At 36.4% G+C, this 25,212-nt stretch overlaps 1 protein-coding gene across 2 annotated transcripts in view; it reads left to right on the top strand.

Moving 5' to 3' along the window:
* The window catches only part of GRID2 (glutamate ionotropic receptor delta type subunit 2), a 1,614,208-nt gene that overhangs the window by 1,314,834 nt on the left and 274,162 nt on the right, over positions 1 to 25,212 (top strand). For both annotated transcript variants that reach the window (XM_068975313.1, XM_068975312.1), the window contains one exon: positions 17,675 to 17,813. In XM_068975313.1, the coding sequence (XP_068831414.1) occupies positions 17,675 to 17,813 (139 nt within the window). The remainder of the gene's footprint in view (positions 1 to 17,674; positions 17,814 to 25,212) is intronic.

The following is a 25,212-nucleotide window of genomic DNA, read 5'->3' as shown; positions in this document are numbered from 1 at the left end:
AATCTCCCAGCATATCTGTTTTCAAATAAATCATATCTGTTTTCATATCTGTTTTCAGCCTGAGTTATTAAGCAATGTCAGGGGTCTCATATATTGCCATGTGTGCATAGAAGAAATTTCTAAGTTTGTAAATCTTGGAAGAAGCCAAAAAATATATTTATTTTCTATTTTCAATAAACCTATGCAGAGAGCCAAGGTAAATGAATGTCTCCAGGAAAAGGAGAAACAAAAAAGTAATTCATCATTTTATTTGCACATAAAACTTATACATTAAAGTTGTATTCACCTGCATATAACCTACTGTGTCTAAGGTTAGTTACAAAGTTTGTTTGTGAAAGCAATTTACAAAGGAAAATAATAGATATTTACAACTTTAATAATTGGGACTTATAATTTTTTACTGGTACAATAAACAGTTTATACATCACCATAGTGGCTCAGATGGTAAAGAAGCTGTCTGAAGTACAGGAGACCAGGGTTCGATTATTGGGTCAAGAAGATCCCCTCGAGAAGAGAATTGCAACCAGTATTCCTGTCTGGAGAATTCCATGGACAGAGGAGCCTGATGGGCTACAGTTCATGGGGTCACAAAGAGTAGGATACAACTGAACAACTAACACTTTCACGCTTTCTCTTTCACTTGCTGAGTTATCCAAACAATGGAATTAATTACATGGAATCAGAGCCCGCCTCCTAGAACAAGCCTGAGGAAAGAGCTCTTCATCTACCTGTTTGCTGTATAGTTTATTAATCATTAGACTCTCGTCTTTGCAGTATCACCTTCCTGCTATGTTACGTCTTCCAAAGTCTTCTATTAATTATATTGGTTGTGCTTTAAGTTGGTTCCTTCCTACTATCATCTAAAAAAGTATCATGGTCTTAGTAAGTTATATCCAGGACAAAATAAGGAGGATTTTTCCTAATGCTTATAGATATCTAAACTCTCCTTACTCTTTATTTTAATTTTGTTTGAATCTGTCCTAATTTTTTTTTAACCTTATCTGCCCACAATGAACCTGTTCATTCTTATTACTGAGGAGAACAGAGGAAGAAAATGAACTAGCAGTAATAAATCCAAACCTCTGACATAAGAAACATACTTAGAGGAAGAGGTGCCATGATTCTTAGAATCCAGCTTCCTAGATTATCTGACAGGTGTCACTCTCTGACTGGTCTTTTGCCTTGTCTCTGAGAACCTGTGAGCATGAATCATCTATCCTTACTCCTTTGTGATCTTGACTTGGCTGATAAAACCCAGTCTTGCTTTCCTAATCATTTCATAAGACAGTTCAGTTCAGTTCAGTCCAGTCGCTCAGTCGTGTCCGACTCTTTGTGATCCCATGAATTGCAGCACACCAGGCCTCCCTGTCCATCACCAACTCCCAGAGTTCACTCAGACTCACGTCCATCGAGTCAGTGATGCCATCCAACCATCTCATCCTCTGTTGTCCCCTGCTCCTCCTGCCCCCAATCCCTCCCAGCATCAGAGTCTTTTCCAGTGAGTCAGCTCTTCACATGAGGTGGCCAAAGTACTGGAGTTTCAGCTTTAGCATCATTCCTTCCAAAGAAATCCCAGGGCTAATCTCCTTCAGAATGGACTGGTTGGATCTCCTTGCAGTCCAAGGGACTCTCAAGAGTCTTCTCCAACACCACAGTTCAAAAGCATCAATTCTTCGGTGCTCAGCCTTCTTCACAGTCCAACTCTCACATCCATGCATGACCACAGGAAAAACCATAGCCTTGACTAGACAGACCTTTGTTGGCAAAGTAATGTCTCTGCTTTTGAATATGCTCTCTAGGTTGGTGATAACTTTTCTTCCAAGGAGCAAGCGTCTTTTAATTTCATGGCTGCAATCACCATCTGCAGTATTTTTGGAGCCCCAAAAAATAAAGTCTGACACTGTTTCCACTGTTTCCCCATCTATTTCCCATGAAGTGATGGGACTGGGTGCCATGATCTTCGTTTTCTGAATGTTGAGCTTTAAGCCAACTTTTTCACTCTCCTCTTTCACTTTCATCAAGAAGCTTTTTAGTGAACATTAAATAAGAAAATGCTTATAAACTCTTAACACAATGCCTAGTGCATTAGTAAATACTCAACAAATAGAGGCTTTTATTATTTTGTTTCCTGACCTTTGTTTTATAATCTCTTACTTCCTGCTTTTGTCTTGGTTTAAAAGGATTTTTATTCATTTTGGTTTGCCGTTTCACCCTGAACCCTTTCCTTCCTGACCTCCTTTCCTACTTTGTTACATCCATGGTTTTGTTTTACGGCTTAAGTCCAGGAATTTGAACTTATTTCCTGATTTTTTCCATTGCTCATCATTTCAATCCAAGTCCTTTACTCAGTGACTATAGGGATTCTAGATTGAAAATGCCTTTAGAACTTCCTAAAGAATCTAGAAAACATACCTGAATAGCTCATTTTAAAAACGAGGAAGAGGAAAAGGAGGAGATATTCTTTGAGTAATATGTTAAACTTCATGTGGAATTCTGAAATGCATTCAGCTTATGTATTCACATTCACAGACACAGAAATACATGAACTGTTCTTTATGCACACTTGCTTATTCAACCAACAGTGTTGAAGAAATTACTGTGATATGAATTATTTTATGTTCTTCAGTTACAGATCTATGTTACAGGTTGAAATCTATCTAAATATATAGAGCCCATATACTGAATAAATGTCTATATTTTATCTCAATAAATTTTCTGTAACACCAGCACACCAAAATCTCATCTCAAAATAATATACTAAAAAAAAAAAGGAGAAAAATTTATTTTTCTTTCTGCTCCTTAAAATGTCCTCCTAATAATTTAAGCCTAAGAATTCTGGAAAACTGGATAAAGAATTTCAGAACTGAGAAGACCACTATTGTTTTTGAAAGACTGAATTCCTTCTCTATCAAACTGTAAATCTTACTGTATAGTCAATAAATGAGTTATGATTTTAAAATAATCTCCAGTGGTGATTAACAGGTTACTGGGCATAAATGGCATTTTAGAGCTTTAAAATATATTTTAGACCTGGCTCTCTTACTATCATTAAAACTGATTGAATATGCATTAGCCTTTTCTAACCTTGTGGAAATAATGACACACATATGCATAAAGCCTAGTTTAAGACCCAATCTCAGAAATTCCAGAGGTAATTAAAAGCTTCGCTTGGAGATTCATTTTACTTTTGATTTCTGTTGACAACTGCTGCTTACCTTTTGAACTTAAATGCTTGTGGGATTAGTAAAATGGGTGCAGTTTTCCTCAGAACCACTGATTGATTGAATCCCTGAAAAATGGGGTTGATAATGGCCCTAGAATTTATATAGTGGTTTTATGTAGTGGCTTAGACCCTGCTATAATTATTTTAAAACATTAAAAGCTAATACATCACTGCAGAGTGGCAGGCCTGACTCAACTGCCATCTAACTTCATGCTCTTTGACAAATGACTCGTTATCCAGACAATGTTGCCTGTCTAAGCGCCTGTCCCAGTCCTCATTTCATTACCAAGACTGTACTGAAATCAGTAGGTGACAAAAAAAAAAATAGTATAAAAACACAAGTAATCATTTTTGAGACCTCCAGAAAAGGTGTTTGGTATATACTTTAAAATGAATTATTCAAAGAATTATGATATATTCCATGTTCAAAGCATGCCGTATGTTCGTGGCTTTTTTTTTTTTTTTTGGTTGGCGGGAATGTTTTCCCCTTTTGCTGAGCAAATAGATATTGATATATTAAAAATAGGAACAAAGCATCTAAAATACCAATCAAATAATTTGGTAAGCAAAAATAAACTAGAAGTACATGAAGCCAAATATGGTAAATATGAGAAAAACTAAGAGGTGATATATAAATTGATTTTAAAATTATTAGTTCATCCCTGAACCAAATTACCTAAAAGCTTCCTGAAGATTTTGAAGGTTTTATCTGGATCTCTTTCACCCTTTTTATATTGAATTACTAAAATCTCACTTTACTTTATAATATCAGATTTTAAAATCTCATGTACTATATGTATACTTAAATCTTTTATCAAAAATTTGGACTTATGTTCTTGAGTCTTATAAACAAAACATACTAGCATATGTAAAAACAAACCAGGAGAGAAAAGATGAGACTATTTGATTTCTCTATATATATGTATACATATACATGTATATGCCTATATATATATATTTAATAACACTGCTAAAATATCACAATGAAACAGATAATAAAAGCATGAATAAAGAGGCTGAAGATACTTCTAGGAGCACCTCTTAAAGTGTGTGTGTGTGTGTTGTAAAATATAAAAAGCATACAAGTTTTGGGAGTTCTGAAAGTCAATGAGGATTTGAGATTGTTTCTCCACAGTTTTTGAAATTTAGTTTTGACATCAATGTTCTGAAGATGCAAAGTCTTATTTGTATCATTAAGATTCACAAGGTCCCTATGGGAGATATTGAGAAAGGAAAAAGAAAAAGAGATAAGTGAACATATTTTTTTGTTATATGTAAAAATGGCGGGGAATTCAGGGAAGATGTGTGTCTGCTAATCCATTGTGGTTTATGCTAAAACTGCTTTCATTTCCCTGGTGGCTTAGACTGTAAAGCGTCTGTCTACAATGCAGGAGACCTGGGTTCAATCCCTGGGTTGGGAAGATCCCCTGGAGAAGGAAATGGCAATCCACTCCAGTACTATTGCTTGGAAAATCCCATGGACAGAGGAGCCTGGTAGGCTACAGTCCATGGGGTCACAAAGAGTCAGACACGACTGAGCGACTTCACTTTCACTTTCACCATAAAATGCAAATCTATGAGTTAGTGGAAAGCTCAACAAACACCCATAGATACTACCAAAACTTCCAACTAAACTGGTCAATTTCAAATTTATAGAAGCTCCTTTAGAAAAAGAACTTCTAATTTCATTGTCATTTCAGAATCATTAAACAATTTACTACAATTTATATGTGCTGTAGTCGTTTTTTCCAATATAATTGAGTACCAAGCAACTGGTGCAGGGCGGGGGAAAAGAGCGTTGATTAAATGAGACCTAGAGAAAAGAATTGCAGCAAGTGTTTCTGTGTATCATCACTTGCCACTGTCCATGGAGAAATGAAAGTAAACCAGTTTGTGGTGGGAACTCATGGTAGACACTGTATGTATTGCTCATCCATGTTCTTAATGTTGCATTTGAGGGAGCTCATATTTCAGGGAAGCCCTTAACTTCAATTTCCTTGACTATTACTTGAGTTATAACTTGTATAAAACTATAATGTAGTCTGCCTTACAAACTGAGAACCTGAAATCCTCTTTTAATTGAAATACTACCATTAAAATATTTTAATTTTGTAGTATTGAATAGGAAATTGGCTTTCAGTTGGTTGCTTTTTATTCCCTAAGTCATTAGAAATAGTGAAAATTTAGGAGCTGGAATGGTGAAAACATTATGAAAGTAAAAAGATGCTAAATATTACTTTTTAAGTGTAATGTAATTCAATTTAGTTCTGTAAGTCACAGCAATCAGTATTTTGAACTTGTTAAAATCAGGATATAAGGTTTATGTGATATAACCAGCAACCATTTGATTATAATTAATTTTTAATTTAACACTTTTCTAATGTGTTCATCAGAAATATTCTGCAGTATTGAGTTCCATAAACCTTAAGTTTCAAACACTATAAAGAGTATCTCCTATTGGAAGTTCTAATGTTGAAATCAAAATTTTTTTTATTTGGCCAGAAAAACATTCTTATTTTGGGTAAGTAAGTATAGGTGGCATTTCTCTGTATAAAAGCAATTTATTAATTAAGAAAAAATGAAATATGTTGAAATCCATTATTCAGTTTATATAGAACTCTTTAAAACAGAAGTGTATAGATAATGTTAAAGAGTTGGAAAGAAGGAACTACTATTTATAAGCAGCTTTAAATGTATTATAATTACTGTGAAAATGTAAATAATAAGTCAGAGAAGTCTTCCTATGTATGGAAAATTGATATTTTGATTACATGGTCTCATGCCTTCTAGCTTACTTTTGTTTAGCTGCAAATGGACTTATCTGCCAGTCCAGAACAGTATTTTGTCATTCAACTGAGATGTCAACACTTCAGAAAGACATTAACAGTAGAGGAGGAACACTATCTATCATTATTTGTTCAATAAATATTGTTATAAAAATGTGTTTGAAATTTTTTAACATTTGTATAAGACATAACAAAATTCATTTTTCACCAAATAACTTGTCTTCATGGATTCCATCCAAAGAAGATGTTTATTACAATGTGGTATATGATGATGTAAAATCCCTGCAGTTACAAAAATAGGATACTAAGCTATAGTGCAATGACTGGGAAAATGTTCAGCCAGTAAAAATATAATAAGTAAATTACAAAAATGTATGTGTGGCATTAAAAAATTACTTGAGAAAAATTTCCAAAAATATCAAAAATTGCTAAGCTGGTATCCTCTTCAATATTGGGTTTTTGGATCTGTAAACTAGACAAGTTCTAAGAACTCGTTCAGTTCAATTCAGTTCAGTTCAGTCGCTCAGTTGTGTCCGACTCTTTGCAACCCCATGAATCACAGCACGCCAGGCCTCCCTGTCCATCACCAACTCCCGGAGTTCACTCAGACTCATGTCCATCAAGTCGGTGATGCCATCCAGCCATCTCATCCTCAGTCGTCCCCTTCTCCTCCTGCCCCCAACCCCTCCCAGCATCAGAGTCTTTTCCAATGAGTCAACTCTTCGCATGAGGTGGCCAAAGTACTGGAGTTTCAGCTTTAGCATCATTCCTTACAAAGAACACCCAGGACTGATCTCCTTTAGAATGAACTAGTTAAGTGGCTTCAAATTCCCAGTCAGCAATTTAGACTAGGTTTTCTGCTTTCAGATCTAGAATTCTTTTGTGTATACATATCAAGAAGTACCTTAGTTGGCTTCCTATTCCACATTTTGGAACCCTGGGATAAGCTACCACTATGGGACTCTGAAGGTCAATACACATCAATTACCATTTGCAACATACCTTATCAGATTATGGTCATTTCACCTTGTCTCTGATAGCTGAACAGATATCTACACTCTACACTTAGCATGTATCAACCTGTACTTATTCTGATACCAAGAAGTCCAGTTTCATTGCAATATTCCAGTGTCATCTCAGGCCAACAGAGGACAAACACACAGAACTTTTCAGTAATGCTTGAGTTCCACCCCATCCTCTGCATTTCTTAATGTCTTTGTGTAGAGAGTGTTCCTTTCACTAACAACCAAAGAGGTAAACAGGTTGTCCAGAACAGACTCATTCTAACATTTCCACCTCCCTGTATCTCTACAGTATAACAGATGTTGTGTATAGGTTATCTACAAAATCCTTTCTTTATTGGTTCATCCTTCAATTAGCCAGTCCAATAAACTGTTAGCACCATTCCCCAAGTCAACATATTAAATACCAAATTGCAGATCATTACCATCCATGACAATATATCTGCCCTAATCAATACTTACATTTATCCTATGTGGTATAAAGCTTTTATTAGCAATCTCTGACTTAGTTATGTTGGAATCTAAGTCGTAACCTGGAGACAATGAGAGGTGATGTCGATGAGGAGAGAGCTATGATTCCCTGGGTCCAGTCACTAGGAGGCATTTATGCTAGAGAAAGCTGATTCCCTCAGAAGGGGTGGTTGCTTCCAATACTAAGAAGTTTCAGAGAGATTCGAAAGCTCAGATTTCTTATTAGTTCCCTTGCCTTACCATGAGAGACCACACTGGGCAGAAGATTCAATTAGTATTTGAAGCACAACTCAGCAACTGAGTACACCATTACAGTCAAACCTTAATCTTATCCTCAGTCATATCTACCCTGAGACTATATGATTTAAGAGAGCGCTTCAAAGCTGCCATCAGCCTCTCAAATTTTCCATTATTTCTAAATTGGGTATTTATTGCCTTCAACTTCTCCTCTAACATTTATATTATTTGAAGACTCCAGAGCAGTTTCTGAAACCACAATCTTTAAAATCACAGTTATTGCCATAGCCACTTCATCTCCCAGGACACGTACTCCATCCTATGCCAAAACTGGTGCTAACTGAATAATGATAACGTAACCACAAGCTGTGGGTTGCCAGTGTTCTATTTCCCACAAATATATGCTACATAGATAAATGAACAATTCAATCCCAGAATCTCATTTTTGCACTTATGTTTCATGGGACCTTACATGATACCAGGTAGGACATAGATGGCACATTCTGTTTGGGACATTGATGAAAGGTTACTAAAGGAGCTCTCTACGGAGATGTAGGTGGAGTTTTGAGGAAGTACCAAGAGTTGGTAGAGTACCCACTAGTTACAGAGGGAGCTTTTATCACTCTTATGTTTAAAGGGGCAAAGAAAGGGAATAGTTACTAAAACTAGAAGAGAGAGTTATCTGAGAGGGCTGTCCAAAAGGGCTGTAGTCTTCAGTAATGGGAAGCAGTCATTGCATTTTTGTCTTTACCGTTATGTCACTTATTTGATATTCTTTCAAGTTCAATTTTATCATTGTTTACATTATTGTTGTTTGCTCTTTTTAAAATTTAATGTTCTTTTTATTGTGTGAAACAGATAACTGCTCCACATTTAAAATTAAATAACAAATCAGTCACAGAGATTGTAATTCAGTTCTTATTTCTTTCACTCTGCTACCCCTGCTCTCCATATGTATATACTTTTTGTTATTTTCCAGTTGCTTTATTCTGAAAATATAAGCACATTCCCCCCCCCTTTTTTTTTACCCTAATGTACACTCTGAAAACTGTTTTGGATGGTGCTTTTCTCTGGAAGTTCCTTGAAATTGCTTTAATTTTCTAAACCAGATAGATTTCACGATCATGTTCTGAGACTGAGAATGGGAATATGGAATTTGTGGTATTAGAAGAGAGAGAAACTGAAATTCTTATCAAAGAGAGTGGAGAAGAGAAAAAATTAGAGATACCAGGGGAATATTTCATGAAAAGACAGGCACAGTAAAGGACAGAAATGGTATGGACCTAACAGAAGCAGAAGATACTAAGAACAGGTGGCAAGATACACAGAAGAAGTGTATAAAAAAGATCTTCACGACCAAGATAATCACAATGGTGTAATCATTCACCTAGAGCCAGACATCCTGGAATGAAAAGTCAAGTAAGCCTTAGGGAGCATAACTACAAACAAAGCTAGTGGAGGTGATGGAATTCCAGTTGACCTGTTTCAAATCCTGAAAGATGATGCTGCACTCAATATGCCAGCAAATTTGGAAAACTCAGCAGTGGCCACAGGACTGGAAAAGGTCAATTTTCATTCCAATCCCAAAGAAAGGCAATGCCAAACAATGCTCAAACTACCGCACAATTGCACTCATTTTACACATTAGCAAAGTAATGCTAGAAATTCTCCAAGCCAGGCTTCAACAGTACATGAACCATAAACTTCCAGATGTTCAAGCTGGATTTAGAAAAGGCAGAGGAGCCAGAGATCAAATTGCCGACATCTGTTTGATCATTGAAAAAGCAAGAGAGTTCCAGAAAAATATCTACTTTGGCTTTACTGACTATGCCAAAGTCTTTGACTAGGTGGGTCACAACAAACTGTGGAAATTTCTTCAAGAGATGGGAATACCAGACCACCTACCTGGCCTGCCTCCTGTGAAATCTGTATGCAGGTCAGGAGGCAAAAGTTAGAACTGGACATGGAACAACAGACTGGTTCCAAATTGGGAAAGGAGTACATCAAGGCTGTATATTGTCACCCTGTTTATTTAACTTACATGCAGAGTACATCATGAGAAATGCTGATTGGATGAAGCTCAAGCTGGAATCAGGATTGCCAGAAGAAATAATAATAATATGCAGATGAAACCACACTTATGGCAGAAAGGGAAGAAGAACCCAAGAGCCTCTTGATGAAAGTGAAGGAGGAAAGTGGAAAAAAGTTGGCTTAAAACTTAACATTCAGAAAACTAAGATCATGGTGTCTGGTCCCATCACTTCATGGAAAATAGATGGGGAAGCAAAATCAGTGAAAGATAAATTAAAAGATACTTGCACCTTGGAAGGAAATTTATGACCATCCTAGACAGCATATTAAAAAGCAGAGACATTACTTTGCTGACAAAGGTCCATCTAATCAAAGCTGTGGTTTTTCCAGTAGTCATGTATGGATATGAGGTTAGGACTACAAAAGAAAGCTAAGTGCTGAAGAACTGATGCTTTTGAACCGTGGTGTTGGAGAAGACTCTTGAGAGTCCCTTGGACTGCAAGGAGACCCAACCAGTCAATCCTAAAGGAAATCAATCCTGAATATTCATTGGAAGGACTGATGCTGAACCTGAAACTCCAATAGTTTGGCCACCTGATGGGAAGAACTGACGCATTTGAAAAGACCCTGATGCTGGGAAAGATTGAAGGTGGGAGAAGGAGACCACAGAGGATGAGATGATTAGATGGCATCACTGACTTAATGGGCATGAGTTTGAGTAAACTCCGGGAGTTGATGATGGACAGGGAGTCCTGGCATGCTGCAGTCCATGGGGTCACAAAGAGTCGGACATGACTGAGCAACTGAACTGACCTCAATATGACTGTGAGGCTGCATTAAAGATTCACTTAGAGTTTATAGACATGAATTTAGAATGAGTTGTTCAAGACAGAGCAAAGAAAGAGTTGGATTTGACTGGTGTTTGGGCTCTGCTGAAAGGATTTCCCATTTGGGCAATGGTAAAAGAATCTGCCTGCCAGTGCAGAAAGCACAGATTTGATCCCTGGGTTGGGAAGATCCTCTGGAGTAGGAGGAAATGGCAACCCTCTCCTGTATTCTTGCAGGGAAGATGCAACTGAGCATGAGAGGGTTTCAAAGGAATGGAGGAAAAATGCAATGTTGATCATAACAAATCACTGGATTTAAGCTGGGTAAGAGGGAACTACATATAATAGGATTAGGGTCTCATAGTGAAAACATGGTAGAATAGAATAGATCTTAGATAGAATGGGAATGTCAACTTGATGAGGGGAGGAAACTCAAAAGATAAAAGATGGCATAGGAGCATGGCTTGCTTGAAATTGAGATTGTAAAGAGGTCAGAGTTATTGTTAATAAAGGTGTTTCTACTAAAATAAATATAAAAGGAGTACATTTTCATTAAGTAGAAAATAATACAAATAATAAAAATGAAATACTATTAAATTCTAATTAGACTCTGTTGCCTGCCAAAGGTATTTTGAGATTTTCATTCCCTTTATGAAAGCAGATTTGAAATTTTAAACAGAATTCTTATCACCAAGCTGAGCCTTTGTGCTTGCCATAATAAAAAAATACTGAAAGATAATTGTAAATAGAATAATTTCCTTGCCATAAACACTGTAATTTTCTGCTGTCCTTCTCTCCCACCTCAAATCATACGTTGTAAAGCCTACACTGCCTTCAGATAGTGGACATGGTAACCTCACTAACTCCAAACCTTGTGGGTATCTCACATGCTCCTCCTTATTACCTCCATTTCCTCCACCAAAAGAAAAAATTATTAAAGCATTTACAAATCTCGTCACAGGCAGACTCTTAAGTCTATTTATGAATGCACTTCAAGGGACAGATTAATACATAAATATGATTGACATATCTTATGCATTTAGGAGCTATGTACATCATCACCAATCCTTCAGTGTAAGACATTGCCTTGACAGTGGCTCATTGCCAATATATCCTTATTCATATTTTCTAAATTGTGATTTTGTATGTATAAAAGATTCTAATATTTACCGACACACCACTTGACCAACTTATCTGAACATATTCAATCATCCCTAACACTGGAAAATTTCTATTTGCTATAAGCATTTTTAGCTATTGTGCTAGTAACCTAATTTCAATAAGGATCCAATTTTGGGGGAAAAATAAATGTTTATAAGGAAAGATAATAATGAATTTTCTTCCTCTATTTTTTTTCTTGATCATACTTCATTAAAAAAGAATCACAGTCCTAGATTATATAATAAATACTTGAGAGGTTTTTTGTTTTCTTTTTTTTTTTTTTTTACTTTGTGAGTTTTTAAACCTTCAAGAAGCTGATTTACCAAGCAATGAAATTGGAAAATCTTCAACAATTACTTTTCTGTATTTATTTTCAGGCAAACACAAAAATGCATGTATACTCCCACAGAAAAAGACTTAGAACAACATTTTTTTTGTCTTGCTCAGATAAAATTATCAAGTTCCATTATCTTGCCTGAGGGAAAAACATTATTTTACTTATTTAACAACCTTTATAAGTAAGATAATATGTAAAGTGGTAAGCCTGATGTACTTTTTGAGGTGGGAAACCAGTCACGTCAAAATGCAAATCTGTGTAAAGAACAATTCTCTTACTGCAGAAGGATCACTTTGGAAAATATGAATTCTACACAATTCTGCAGAGTGACACTCTAGGGAGACCTCAAACTCACCAAGGGGTTGTAGAATCAAAATGCCCAACTCTGGAGTCAGACCCTTTTACACCATAAAGTGTCAGGAATGGCCAGCCTAATTTCTGCCATGCTTTAGCAATGTAAGATTGTTTTTCTTAATTTAGCAGGTAATTTTTTTTTGTTTTTTACCTGTCTTCTAGCCTTCAGAATCTATGAAAATATTTTCTTTTTCCAAATTGTGGACAAAAAAACAGAATAAAGGGAAAAAAATAGTTTTTATTAAACTCACCATTCTCTCTTTTTACTCTTTTACTTCTTTTATTTAGTTTTTTTCTTTAATTATGAAATATTATGTAAGTACAGAAAGTGCACAAAACTTAAAAGTGCAGCTCAGTGAATTACCAGCAATGGAATCCCAGTATAACTGCCACCTAGGAAAAGATAGAACATTACCTGTAACACAACCCCGATTTCCCTGTCTCAACCATTATTCTACAGTTGACCACTCATAAGATTATCAGCACTACCATTCATGATGTCTAGTTTTGAACAATTATCATGCTGTGTGCATTCTTTTACTCAATATTTAGTTTGTGAAATCCATTCATGGTCTTATAAATGAAATCTGTTCATTTTCATTTCTATATAGTATTATTTCATTGTTCTCTGTATGTGTGTGTGAGAGAAAAATTTATATCTTTATAATACCGAGTCTTTGATCAATAAACACGATGTATCTGCCCATTTATTCAACCTTCTTTTATTGCACTCAAGGAAGTTTGATAGATTTTCATGTAGAGATCTTCCACATCTTTATTTCTAGATATTTTATATTTTTAGTATTATTGCAAATAGTGCATATTTTTAAATTTCATGTCTTAAGTGTTACTGGTGTGTGCATGTCTGATTATTCTTGAACGTTGACTCTGTACCATAGTAAACTGATAGCTGACATTAATTTTAGTAAGTCATTTCATATTCTCTTAGATTTTCTATATACATATTCACATCATCTCTAACCCTTAACTTTTATTTCATTCTCTCTAATTCCTTAGTATTTTTTCTTTCTTTATTTTCTTGGCATATTGTACTGTGCTGTTTAGTGCCTACAATTAAATGTTGAATAGAAGTGGTAAAACTCACAGCCTTTAAATAGGCTTTAAAAATGCTTTCTTTGTTAGTAAGTATGACATTTTCTGTCGGCTTCCTGAAAATACTCTTTGTGAGACTAAGAATTATTTCCAGTTTGCTGGAGTATTTCTAGGTTTTCAGTATTTTTATGATTAGATGTTAAATTTTATCTGTGCTTTTTATATTTCTACCAAGATGATTACAGGGTTTTTCTCCTTTATAGTGCTAATGTAGTGAATTTTAATGATTTACTTTTAGATGCCAAACAACCTTTGCTTTCATTTAATAAACTCATCATGCCTATTTATTTTTGCAATTTTCAGTTTACTAATTTATGTAAGTCTTTTTTATCTACAATTATATGGAAGATTAGCTTGTCATTCTCTTTACTTGGAATAACCTTTTCAGATTTTGTTTACAAAAGTTGTGTCTTCTTTATAAAATATATGGACTAGTGTCTTGCTTTTTTCTAATCTTAGAAAGAATTTATGTAAAATTAGACTTAATTATTGCTAAAATATTGGGTAGATTTTTTCCAAAAAGTCTGAAAACAATCTACTAGTCTTGAGTATTTGATAAGTAGGTTTTATTGTAGATTCAAAGTCTTTAATACTTATAAGATCATTGAAATGTTTTATTTCTTTTGGTAGCAATTTTTATACAAATTTTTCCATTTCATCTCAATTTTCATATTAATTGGCATTGAACTGTACATATGATCCTCCTCTTTTATCCTAATATCTGCGACATTTGTAACAATATACCCTTTTAACTCCAATTTTGTGCCTTTACTTATTTTCTTGATCAATCTTAGGAGCTTTTTTTTTTTTTTTTGCTATTTTTTAGTATTTATTTGTTTTTATTAAAGGATAATTTCTTTACAACATTGTGTTGATTTCTGCCATACATCTACAGCTTTTTATAAATATTTCCATAGGACCAAACTTCTGTTGGATCATCCCTCTCTATGGTGTTTATCTAGTTTATGTAGTTTACTAATTTCTGCTCCTATATTTATTATGTCCCTCCTTATGTGTTCTTTAGGTTTAATTTGCTTTTCTTTTAACTTATTGAAATTGATGAGTAGCTCATTGATTTTCAGACTTCTTCTCTTATAGAAGTTGTGAATTTCCCTTCAAAGACAAATTTAGTTGCATCCTGTCTGGTATCAAAATGTGGAGTTTTTGTTTGGAGTATTTTTATTATCACTAACTTCAAAATATTTTTTTACCTCTCTTGTGATTTTTCTCCAACCCATGGCATAATAGAATTGTAATTGTTGATTTCCAAACATATGAGGGCTTTCTGTTTTTCTTAGTTCCACCCCTATTTGGCAAGCCCTGGGCCTTAATTTTTATAGCCACCTGATTTTGAAGGCTTTCAAAAGCATTGCTCAGCATCTCAGTTTCTTATCTTCTTGTTAAATTGGCATTTATCCCTTAGTAGAAAACAGACCTAACTACCAGGTCACATTTCTGAACTTCTTCAGAATCTTCATCTTCTAATTTTTTACTGCTTCTTTAGCTCTCAAATGCAATATTTGTTCTTTTTTTTTCCTAGTTGCTATCAGTAGGAGGATTGTTTCGAATTTTTCCTAATTACAAATGTTAGGAGTCAAGATTACCGTTACTTTTAGTATGTGATTTCTAAGTACTGATATCAAATAAAATGTCATTTTATGTGGACTCCCCAAGAAATTTGAATTTCCAAATTTCAGACTTTATGCCACAGATGAGGAAAGCTCAACAAATATTCTTTCTTATGTGTGATAACAACTCAAATCGAGGGCGAAGTCTTCATGGATACAAACCTTCAATTAGCCTTTTCAGTCATGAATTTATTGTTCTACTTTTGTTACATTTATTAACATCTTCCAGTCTTTAGCAATCATCTTGCTCAAATTTATTATTATTTTTTCAATTAGTCATTTTTCTAGGAAGTCCCCGTTTGGTTTAAAAATGAGCATTTTATTTTTCTTTCATCTTTTAAAAGCCAAGTGAATATTTCCGTTGCTTTGAAGAAGAAAGTATCCAAAATGCATCATAACTCCTTTTGTAAAAATGTGTTCCAGGTATCAGAGGTTAGCCTATTCTGAGTATATTATATCAGGAAAATAGCTCAGGTCATACCCACAGGGTATGTTTGTACTACACTGAAAGTTTAAAGGTATTAACATTACACAGTGAGAATTAGTGGTTGGCATAAAAATCTGCCTCATATGATAATTAATTAAATCTTGTTAAGCAATTCACATATTGATGTACCTAGGCAAATGTAGTATTATATCTCTTTAATTTATTTTTACACTTAGCTCCTACTACTGCTAAGTCACGTCAGTCGTGTCCGACTCTGCAACCCCATAGACGGCAGCCCACCAGGCTCCCCCATCCCTGGGATTCTCCAGGCAAGAATACTGGAGTGGGTTGCCATTTCCTTCTCCAATGCATGAAAGTGGAAAGTGAAAGGAAAGTCACTCAGTTGTGTCTAACTCCTAGCAACCCCGTGGACTGCAGCCTACCAGGCTCCTCCGTCCATGGGATTTTCCAGGCAAGAGTGCTGGAGTGGGGTGCCATTGCCTTCTCCGTTACACTTAGCAGAAAACTAATTTATTTTAGAAAGATTATTAACTTCATATAAAACATGTATTCATTTAGCAAATATTTACCCACCTAATATGAGGCAGAAACTGTTATGTTAGAAACCATATAATGAGGAAGAAGAGAAAATAAAAATATATAAAATATATGAAATTTTTTATTAAAAAATAAGATGGCTGAAATAATGGGGTTGTGGGAATTATTTTAGATAGAATGACAATAAAGTGTTTGTGAAGAAGTATCATCAGAAACTTAAATATTTTAAAAGGAGAGTCATTTTTAAGTTAAAGAACAGAGAATTCCAGGCATACAAATTGCAAGTACAAAGGCCCTCAGACAGAAATCACTGTGGCCCCTTACAAGAAACTAAAGGAAGGACATTCAGAGAGTGGGAAAAGGTAAGTCAGAAAGTGGATCTGAGATTAGTTCATCTAGGACCTGGTGAACTTTGATACAGATTTCAGATTTTCTTTCTTTCTTTTTTTTTTTTTTTTCTATTTGTGAGTGATAGGAATCCACTGGAAATTTGCATCAGGAGAATATGATTTCGTTTTCACTTTTAAAAAGCATCATGATGATAGACTTAAAAGTGGAATGTAAACAAGTAAACTGGCTAAGTGGTTCAGTAGTGGCACTGATATATATACCGTACTGTGTGTAAAATTGATAGCTGGTGGGAATCTGCTGTATGTCGCAAGAAGCTCAGCTTGGTGCTCTGTGATGACCTAGAAGGGCAGGATGGAAGTGAGAAATGGGAGGGAGGTTCAGGAGGAAGGAGATATATGTATTCAGTTCAGTTCAGTCACTCAGTCGTGTCCGACTCTTTGCGACCCCATGAATCGCAGCACGCCAGGCCTCCCTGTCCATCACCAACTCCCGGAGTTCACTCAGACTCACGTCCATCGAGTCGGTGATGCCATCCAGCCATCTCATCCTCTGTCATTCCCTTCTCCTCCTGCCCCCCCCATCCCTCCCAGCATCAGAGTCTTTTCCAATGAGTCAACTCTTCGCATGAGGTGGCCAAAGTACTGGAGTTTCAGCTTTAGCATCATTCCTTCCAAAGAAATCCCAGGGCTGATCTCCTTCAGAATGGACTGGTTGGATCTCCTTGCAGTCCAAGGGACTCTCAAGAGTCTTCTCCAACACCACATTTCAAAAGCATCAATTCTTCAGAGCTCAGCCTTCTTCACAGTCCAACTCTCATACATATAGCTAATTCACTTCATTGTACAGTGAAAACCAACACAACATTGTGAAGCAGTTATCTTCCAATTAAAAAATAAATAAACAGCTATAAAAATTGAGGGGAAAAAGTACAGCTAGCTATGCTTTTTCTGGATCCTTGAGATTCTTTGTTTAATCATTAAAAATTACCAAAAAAAAATTGGTGAACATAAGCAAACTACAGAGATCTACACTGATGTTATGTAGAAAGATTCTCATTACTTAAAAGTTAACTTATATTGACTGTGTATGACCTCAAAGTCTCAATAAATACTTGTTGATGTTCTTTTATTCTCTGCTTCCTTCCACAGGTGGAGAAGTCCCATATACAACTCTGGCCACCCGAATGATGATGGGGGCTTGGTGGCTGTTTGCTTTGATTGTCATCTCATCTTACACCGCAAATCTTGCAGCTTTCCTCACCATCACCCGCATTGAAAGCTCCATCCAGTAAGTAGACAAAGATTCCACTAGATGCAAAACATGGGAAGTGACAGAAGAGGCCAGAGCTATTTAAATAAGTGTGTGGTGTCTGATAATAAATTTACAACTTCCTTTTGAGTAAAGGCTTAATTTTCTGATGTGCAGACATCATAAATAGTCAAATTCCTGAAAGTACAGTTTTGGTGGAGCACTTTTTATAAAATAAAATTCTGGGTATAATTTGAAAGTTGCTTACATTTTCTTGGAAGAATAAGACATATTCAGATTTTTAACTTCTGTAAAATATGACTATTTCTCAGCAGTATTATAAAAAAGAAGGAAAAAGGAGTCATACTAAAATACGTATGTTTATGTGTGTGTGTATATATGTATGTATGTGTATATATATATATATGAAGGTTGACACTCATGCCTTGAATCTATCCCATTATGCATTGTCTGAGTAGATAGTTAGGTAGACACTAGGAAATTGAGAGATAAAAGACAGGTAGGGAGGGAGAGAAAGAGAGAGAATGGTAACCAAGAAGTAAAACCACATTCTGTCTCTTCATTGCATTATAGCTAATACGAATATTATTGCTGCTGTTTTTCCAGTTGCAATGGTGGTAAATTGTCATTAACTATGATGTACTGGAGAAGGCAATGGCACTCCCCTCCAGTACTCCTTCCTGGAAACTCCCATGGACAGAGGAGCCTGGTAGGCTGCAGTCCATGGGGTCGCTAAGAGTCCGATGTGACTGAGTGACTTCACTTTCACTTTTTGCTTTCATGCACTGGAGAAGGAAATGGCAACCCACTCCAGTGTTCTTGCCTGGAGAATCCCAGGGACGGGGGAGCCTGGTGGGCTGCCATCTATGGGGTCACGCAGAGTCAGACACGACTGATGTGATTTAGCAGTAGCAGCAGCATGATGTACGTTTGAATCCTGAGAGCTACCTGAGTCAATGCTGCATTTCACAAATGGCATTCCTGTGAGCCCTGAGAATCCACAAGCCTTTGATTTACGGTGGCCGGTTTTACTCTGTGTGATTTCAAGCCATAAGGTCTGGTCAGTGCCACAGTCCCAACTTGTGCCTCATAATGTTCTATATCTGGTTTTAAGAAAATGTTTTCTGAAAATGTTTTATTAATCCAAAAACAAAGTAGTTTGAACTTTTCCACAGTTAAAAAACATTTATTTCTCAACAAAGCTGACAGTTTGAAGATTAGAATAATTAGCTTTGTCAAGGAATTCATTAGAGATTTAATTCATCCTTAAGAGTCAGTATGAGTTCTTCTCGCCTTTAAAAAATATGTAAATGAATTCCATTAGTAGGTACAAAATTATTATAGCACAATACTAAGATTAAAATCAAGAATTAATGATCTAAAAGAAATAGGGTATTTTTAAATTGCTTATGGTATACAAATTGAAAACCCCCAAATCAAATTCATGCATCAGATATTTAATCCATTTATAAAAATGATGTTTCCAACTTCTCTCATCAAATCTTAGTCTTCAAGTCATTTCCTAGTTATTTCTTTGGTGCAGAACCTCAATATCCTTTCAACTTACTATCTTTGTATCGTAGCCAGTTCTGTGTGTGACATAAGTTATGAGTGATGCTGAGTGAAGCTCATGGAAAACGTAAACTGGTAACCCTATCATATTCCTATTTTAAGCAATAATGATAATGAATATAATGTTCCAGCCCAAGAAATCAATGAGTTAGTAAAATTATGCAAGAACATTTATTGAGCACTCAAGAGATGACAAACTTTTTGCTAGATGTTTCACATGCATTGGCTCATTTAATGCTTTAATGGTTCAGTTCAATTCAGTCGCTCAGTCATGTCCGACTCTGTGCGACCCCATGAATCGCAGCATGCCAGGCCTCCCTATCCATCACCAACTCCCGGAGTTCACTCAGACTCACGTCCATCGAGTCGGTGATGCCATCCAGCCATCTCATCCTCAGTCGTCCCCTTCTCCTCCTGCCCCCAATCCCTCCCAGCATCAGAGTCTTTTCCAATGAGTCAACTCTTCACATGAGGTGGCCAAAGTACTGGAGTTTCAGCTTTAGCATCATTCCTTCCAAAGAAATCCCAGGGCTGATCTCCTGCAGAATGGACTGGTTGGATCTCCTTGCAGTCCAAGGGACTCTCAAGAGTCTTCTCCAACACCACAGTTCAAAAGCATCAGTTCTTTGGCACTCAGCTTTCTTCACAATCCAACTCTCGCATCCATACATGACCACTGGAAAAACCATAACCTTGACTAGATGGACCATTGTTGGCAAAATAGTGTCTCTTCTTTTGAATATGCTATCTAGGTTGGTCATAATTTTTCTTCCAAGTAAGCGTCTTTTAATTTCATGGCTGCAATCACCATCTGCAGTGACTTTGGAGCCCAAAAAAATAAAAAGTCTGACACTGTTTCCACTGTTTCTGTTTCCCCATCTATTTCCCATGAAGTGATGAGACCAGATGCCATGATCTTCATTTTATGAAAGTTGAGCTTTAAGCCAATTTTTTCACTCTCCACTTTCACTTTCATCAAGAGGCTTTTTAGTTCCTCTTCACTTTCTACCATAAGGGTGGTGTCATGTGCATATATGAGGTTATTGATATTTCTCCCGGCAGTCTTGATTCCAACTTGTGCTTCTTCCAGTCCAGCGTTTTGCATGATGTACTCTGCATAGAAGTTAAATAAGCAGGGTGACAATATACAGCCTTGACGTAGTCCTTTTCCTATTTGGAACCAGTCTGTTGTTCCATGTCCAGTTCTAACTGTTGCTTCCTGACCTGCATATAGGTTTCTCAAGAGGCAGGTCAGGTGGTCTGGTATTCCCATTCTTTCAGAATTTTCCACAGTTTATTGTGATCCACACAGTCAGAGGCTTTGGCATAGTCAATAAAGTAGAAATAGATGTTTTTCTGGAACTCTCTTGCTTTTTCCATGATCCAGCGGATGTTGGCAGTTTGATCTCTGGTTCCTCTGCCTTTTTGAAAGCCAGCTTGAATATCTGGAAGTTCATGGTTCACATATTGCTGAAGCCTGGCTTGGAGAATTTTTAGCATTATTTTCCTAGCGTGTGAGATGAGTGCAATTGTGCGGTAGTTTGAGTATTCTTTGGCATTGCCTTTCTTTGGGATTAGAATGAAAACTAAGCTTTTCCAGTCCTGTGGCTACTGCTGAGTTTTCCAAATTTGCTGACATATTGAATGCAGCACTTTCACAGCATCATCTTTCAGGATTTGAAATAGCTCAACTGGAATTCCATTACCTCCACTAGCTTTGTTTTCATAGTGATGCTTTCTAAGGCCCACTTGCCTTCACATTCCAGGATGTCTGGCTCTAGGTGAGTGATCACACTATCGTGATTATCTTGGTCTTGAAGATCTTTTTTGTACAGTTCTTCTGTGTATTCTTGCCACCTCTTCTTAATATCTTCTGCTTCTGTTAGATCCAGACCATTTCTGTCCTTTATCGAACCCATCTTTGCATGAAATGTTCCCTTGGTATCTCTAATTTTCTTGACGAGATCTCTAGTCTTTCCCATTCTGTTGTTTTCCTCTATTTCTTTGCATTGATCGCTGAGGAAGGCTTTCTTATCTCTTCTTGCTATTCTTTGGAACTCTGCATTCAGATGCTTATATCTTTCCTTTTCTCCTTTGCTTTTCACTTCTCTTCTTTTCATAGCTATTGTAAGGCCTCCCCAAACAGCCATTTTGCTTTTTTGCATTTCTTTTCCATGGGGATGATCTTGATCCCTGTCTCCTGTACAATGTCACTAACCTCAGTCCATAGTTCATCAGGCACTCTATCTATCAGATCTAGGCCCTTAAATCTATTTCTCACTTCCACTGTATAATCATAAGGGATTTGATTTAGGTCCTACCTGAATGGTCCAGAGGTTTTCCCTACTTTCTTCAATTTAAGTCTGAATTTGGCAATAAGTAGTTCATGATCTGAGCCACAGTCAGCTCCTGGTCTTGTTTTTGTTGACTGTATCAGGCTTCTCTATCTTTGGCTGCAAAGAGCTAATCAATCTGATTTCGGTGTTGACCATCTGGTGATGTCCATGTGTAGAGTCTTCTCTTGTGTTGTTAGAAGAGGGTGTTCTCTATGACCAGTGCATTTTCTTGGCAAAACTCTATTAGTCTTTGCCCTACTTCATTCCGTATTCCAAGGCCAAATTTGCCTGTTACTGCAGGTATTTCTTGACTTCCTACTTTTGCATTCTAGTCCCCTATAATGAAAAGGACATCTTTTTCGGGTATTAGCTCTAAAAAGTCTTCTAGGTCTTCTTAGAACCATTCAACTTCAGCTTCTTCAGCGTTACTGGTTGGGGCATAGACTTGAATTACTGTGATATTGAATGATTTGCCTTGGAAACGAACAGAGATCATTCTGTCGTTTTTGAGATTGCATTCAAGTACTGCATTTGGGACTCTTTTTTTGACCATGATGGTTACTCCATTTCTTCTGAGGGATTCCTGCCTGCAGTAGTAGATATAATGGTCATCTGAGTTAAATTCACCCATTCCAGTCCATTTTAGTTTGCTGATTCCTAGAATGTCGACGTTCACTCTTGCCACCTCCTGTTTGACCACTTCCAATTTGCCTTGATTCATGGCATCAGAGGGCAGACACACTGAAACCATAATCACAGAAAACTAGTCAATCTAATCACACTATGACCACAGCGTTGTCTAACTCAGTGAAACTAAGCCATGCCTGTGGGGCCACCCAAGATGGGCGGGTCATGGTGGAGAGGTCTGACAGAATGTGGTCCACTGGAGAAGGGAATGGCAAACCACTTCAGTATTCTTTCCTTGACAACTCCATGAACAGTAGGAAAAGACAAAATGATAGGATACTGAAAGAGGAACTCCCCGGGTCAGTAGATGCCCCATATACTACTGGAGATCAGTGGAGAAACAACTCCAGAAAGAATGAAGGGATGGAGCCAAAGCAAAAACAACACCCAGCTGTGGATGTGACTGGTGATAGAAGCAAGGTCCGACGCTGTGAAGAGCAGTATTGCATAGGAGCCGTACCACACTAGTCCCCATTCCATACCCTTGTGCATTTGTATGACCGGTTGCTTCTAGGGAACATTATAAAGGATGTGTCATAGCCTTGTTCAGTGGTAAGTATAGTAATGTAATTAATGACATTCTTCAAATGCTCGATTTGTTTGAGGAAATAAAGTATCAAAAGTTAGGAGATTTTTGTGTTGGGTCAGTTCTATAAGTGAATATCCCAACATGAGTTAATTACATCTATAACTGATACCTGCCTTTCAGAGTAAGATTGCTTGGCACAACCAGTCAATAGAAATTGCACTGAAAGAAAGTTTTTAAAAATCAAAATGGGGTATTTTACCTCACTAATATACTTCTCATCAACTTTAACATGCTGTATTTTAAGTGTACTTAAAGCCGAAAATTTGTGTATCTCAGATTTGACTTTGAAACATTGTAAAATAAGTAAATAAAGAAAAACTTAGATAACTCATTTGATACAGTGTACAACAATAATCATAAATAAAAGTTATGGACAATATTCACTGAGAATTTATTATGAATTTATTAAGCATATTATGTATACCCCCTTCAGTGTTCAAAATTACCCTAATAATGCAATTACTACTATTATTCCTACTTTGTAGATGAAAAAAACAGCAATTTGGAAGTTAAATGCTCACTATCACATTGTGAATAACGTCAGAGCCGAAAATCCACCCCATGTTAGTCCAATACCAATTCATGACTTTACTTACTGAAGTTTTTCTTTATTTTACAGTTTGTCTCTTGATAATTATTACAATTTGTTTGCTTGATCCACTGTTTCACTGGGTTTGTAGGCCTCACAGTGTGTGTGTATCTGACCTATTTGGTCATTACCAACTTTGCTAGCATTTATTTGTATCTAGACTTTCATGTAATAGCAGTGGGAGCAAAAGTCTCTATCAAATTTTTACACCGATAGGTTTCTCTAAAGTAAAATTTAATGGAAACAGATCATAATTGCACATGATGTTTCCCTCAAGTGTAGTTCCAGAATCCAAAATAACTGAACGTTCATTTTTTTAACAAATTATTTATTTCAAATGCCAACTCACATTATTAAAAGCCAACCGTGAGTATAATAAACCTCCCCTTCCTTCTAATCTTATCACTAGACTAATTATGAAAGAGGAAAACTGGAGCCAAATAAGTTAAAAGAAGCCTGAGTCTCTCTCCAGACTTGAAGATATCTTCTAATTTCATGCTTCAGCTGTGTTGGTAAACATAATTGCAGTGTTTCTTGGAAATATTCAAAGTTGCATTTATAATTGATGTCAAACTTTCTTGGAAAATTCTGATTTTTCTTAGAAAAGACAGAAACTTTTTTCAGAAAACCATCCAGTGTCGTGCTTCTTAATCATTTTATATTCATGAGATTTTTTCATCATTAAATGAAGCAATCCTCATCAGAGTACCTTTTCCCAGCCCAATTGCTGTGCTATTAGCAAACATCTACTATCCACAACTTTATTCCCAAAATGAAAAACAAATATCATATATTAATGAATATATATAATATCTAGAAAAATGGTACTGATGAACCTATTTGCAAGGCAGGAATAGACATAGATGCACAGAACAGACTTGTGGACACAGCAGACAAGGAAAGGGTGAAACAAATTGAGAGAGTAACATTGAGGTTTATACACGACCACGTGTAAAATAGATGGTTAGCAGGAAGCTGCTGTATAGCAAGGGGAGCTCAGCTCTGTGTTCTGTGATGACCTAGAAGGGTGGGATGAGGGTGTGGAGGGAGGCTCAAGAGGGAGGGGATACGTGTATACAAATAGCTGATTCCCTTGTTTTACAACAAAAGCAAGCACAACATTATAAAGCAATTATACACCACCACCACAACAATAACAACAACAAAAACAACAACAACAACAGAAAATCAAAGTAACTTGTTGACACCAGGAGAGGTAAAGGTGGTTAGACGACTGTCAGTGAGAAAAACAAAAGCTGCTACTTTTAAACAGGTGGTTGACAGAAACCCTGATATTTTGGTAGGAGAAATCCAATAGATTTATTCTTAGGAAACTGAATACATTTTATAAAATGTACCTGTTTTTCAAAATTAGATATTTATTGTCATCCTTGAAAGAAAAGTTATGAGCAACCTAGATAGCATATTCAAAAGCAGAGACATTACTTTGCCAACTAAGGTCCATCTAGTCAAGACTATGGTTTTTCCAGTAGTCATGTATGGATGTGAGAGTTGGACTGTGAAGAAGGCTGAGTGCTGAAGAATTAATGCTTTTGAACTGTGGTGTTGGAGAAGACTCTTGAGAGTCCCTTGGACTGCAAGGAGATCCAACCAGTCCATTCTGAAGGAGATCAGCCCTGGAAT

This window comes from Capricornis sumatraensis, chromosome 7 (genome assembly GCF_032405125.1).
Source record: "Capricornis sumatraensis isolate serow.1 chromosome 7, serow.2, whole genome shotgun sequence".
NCBI classification, from domain to species: Eukaryota; Metazoa; Chordata; class Mammalia; order Artiodactyla; family Bovidae; genus Capricornis; species Capricornis sumatraensis.
Note: the sequence above shows the minus strand (reverse complement) of the source record. Positions and strands in the feature narration are given on the sequence as shown.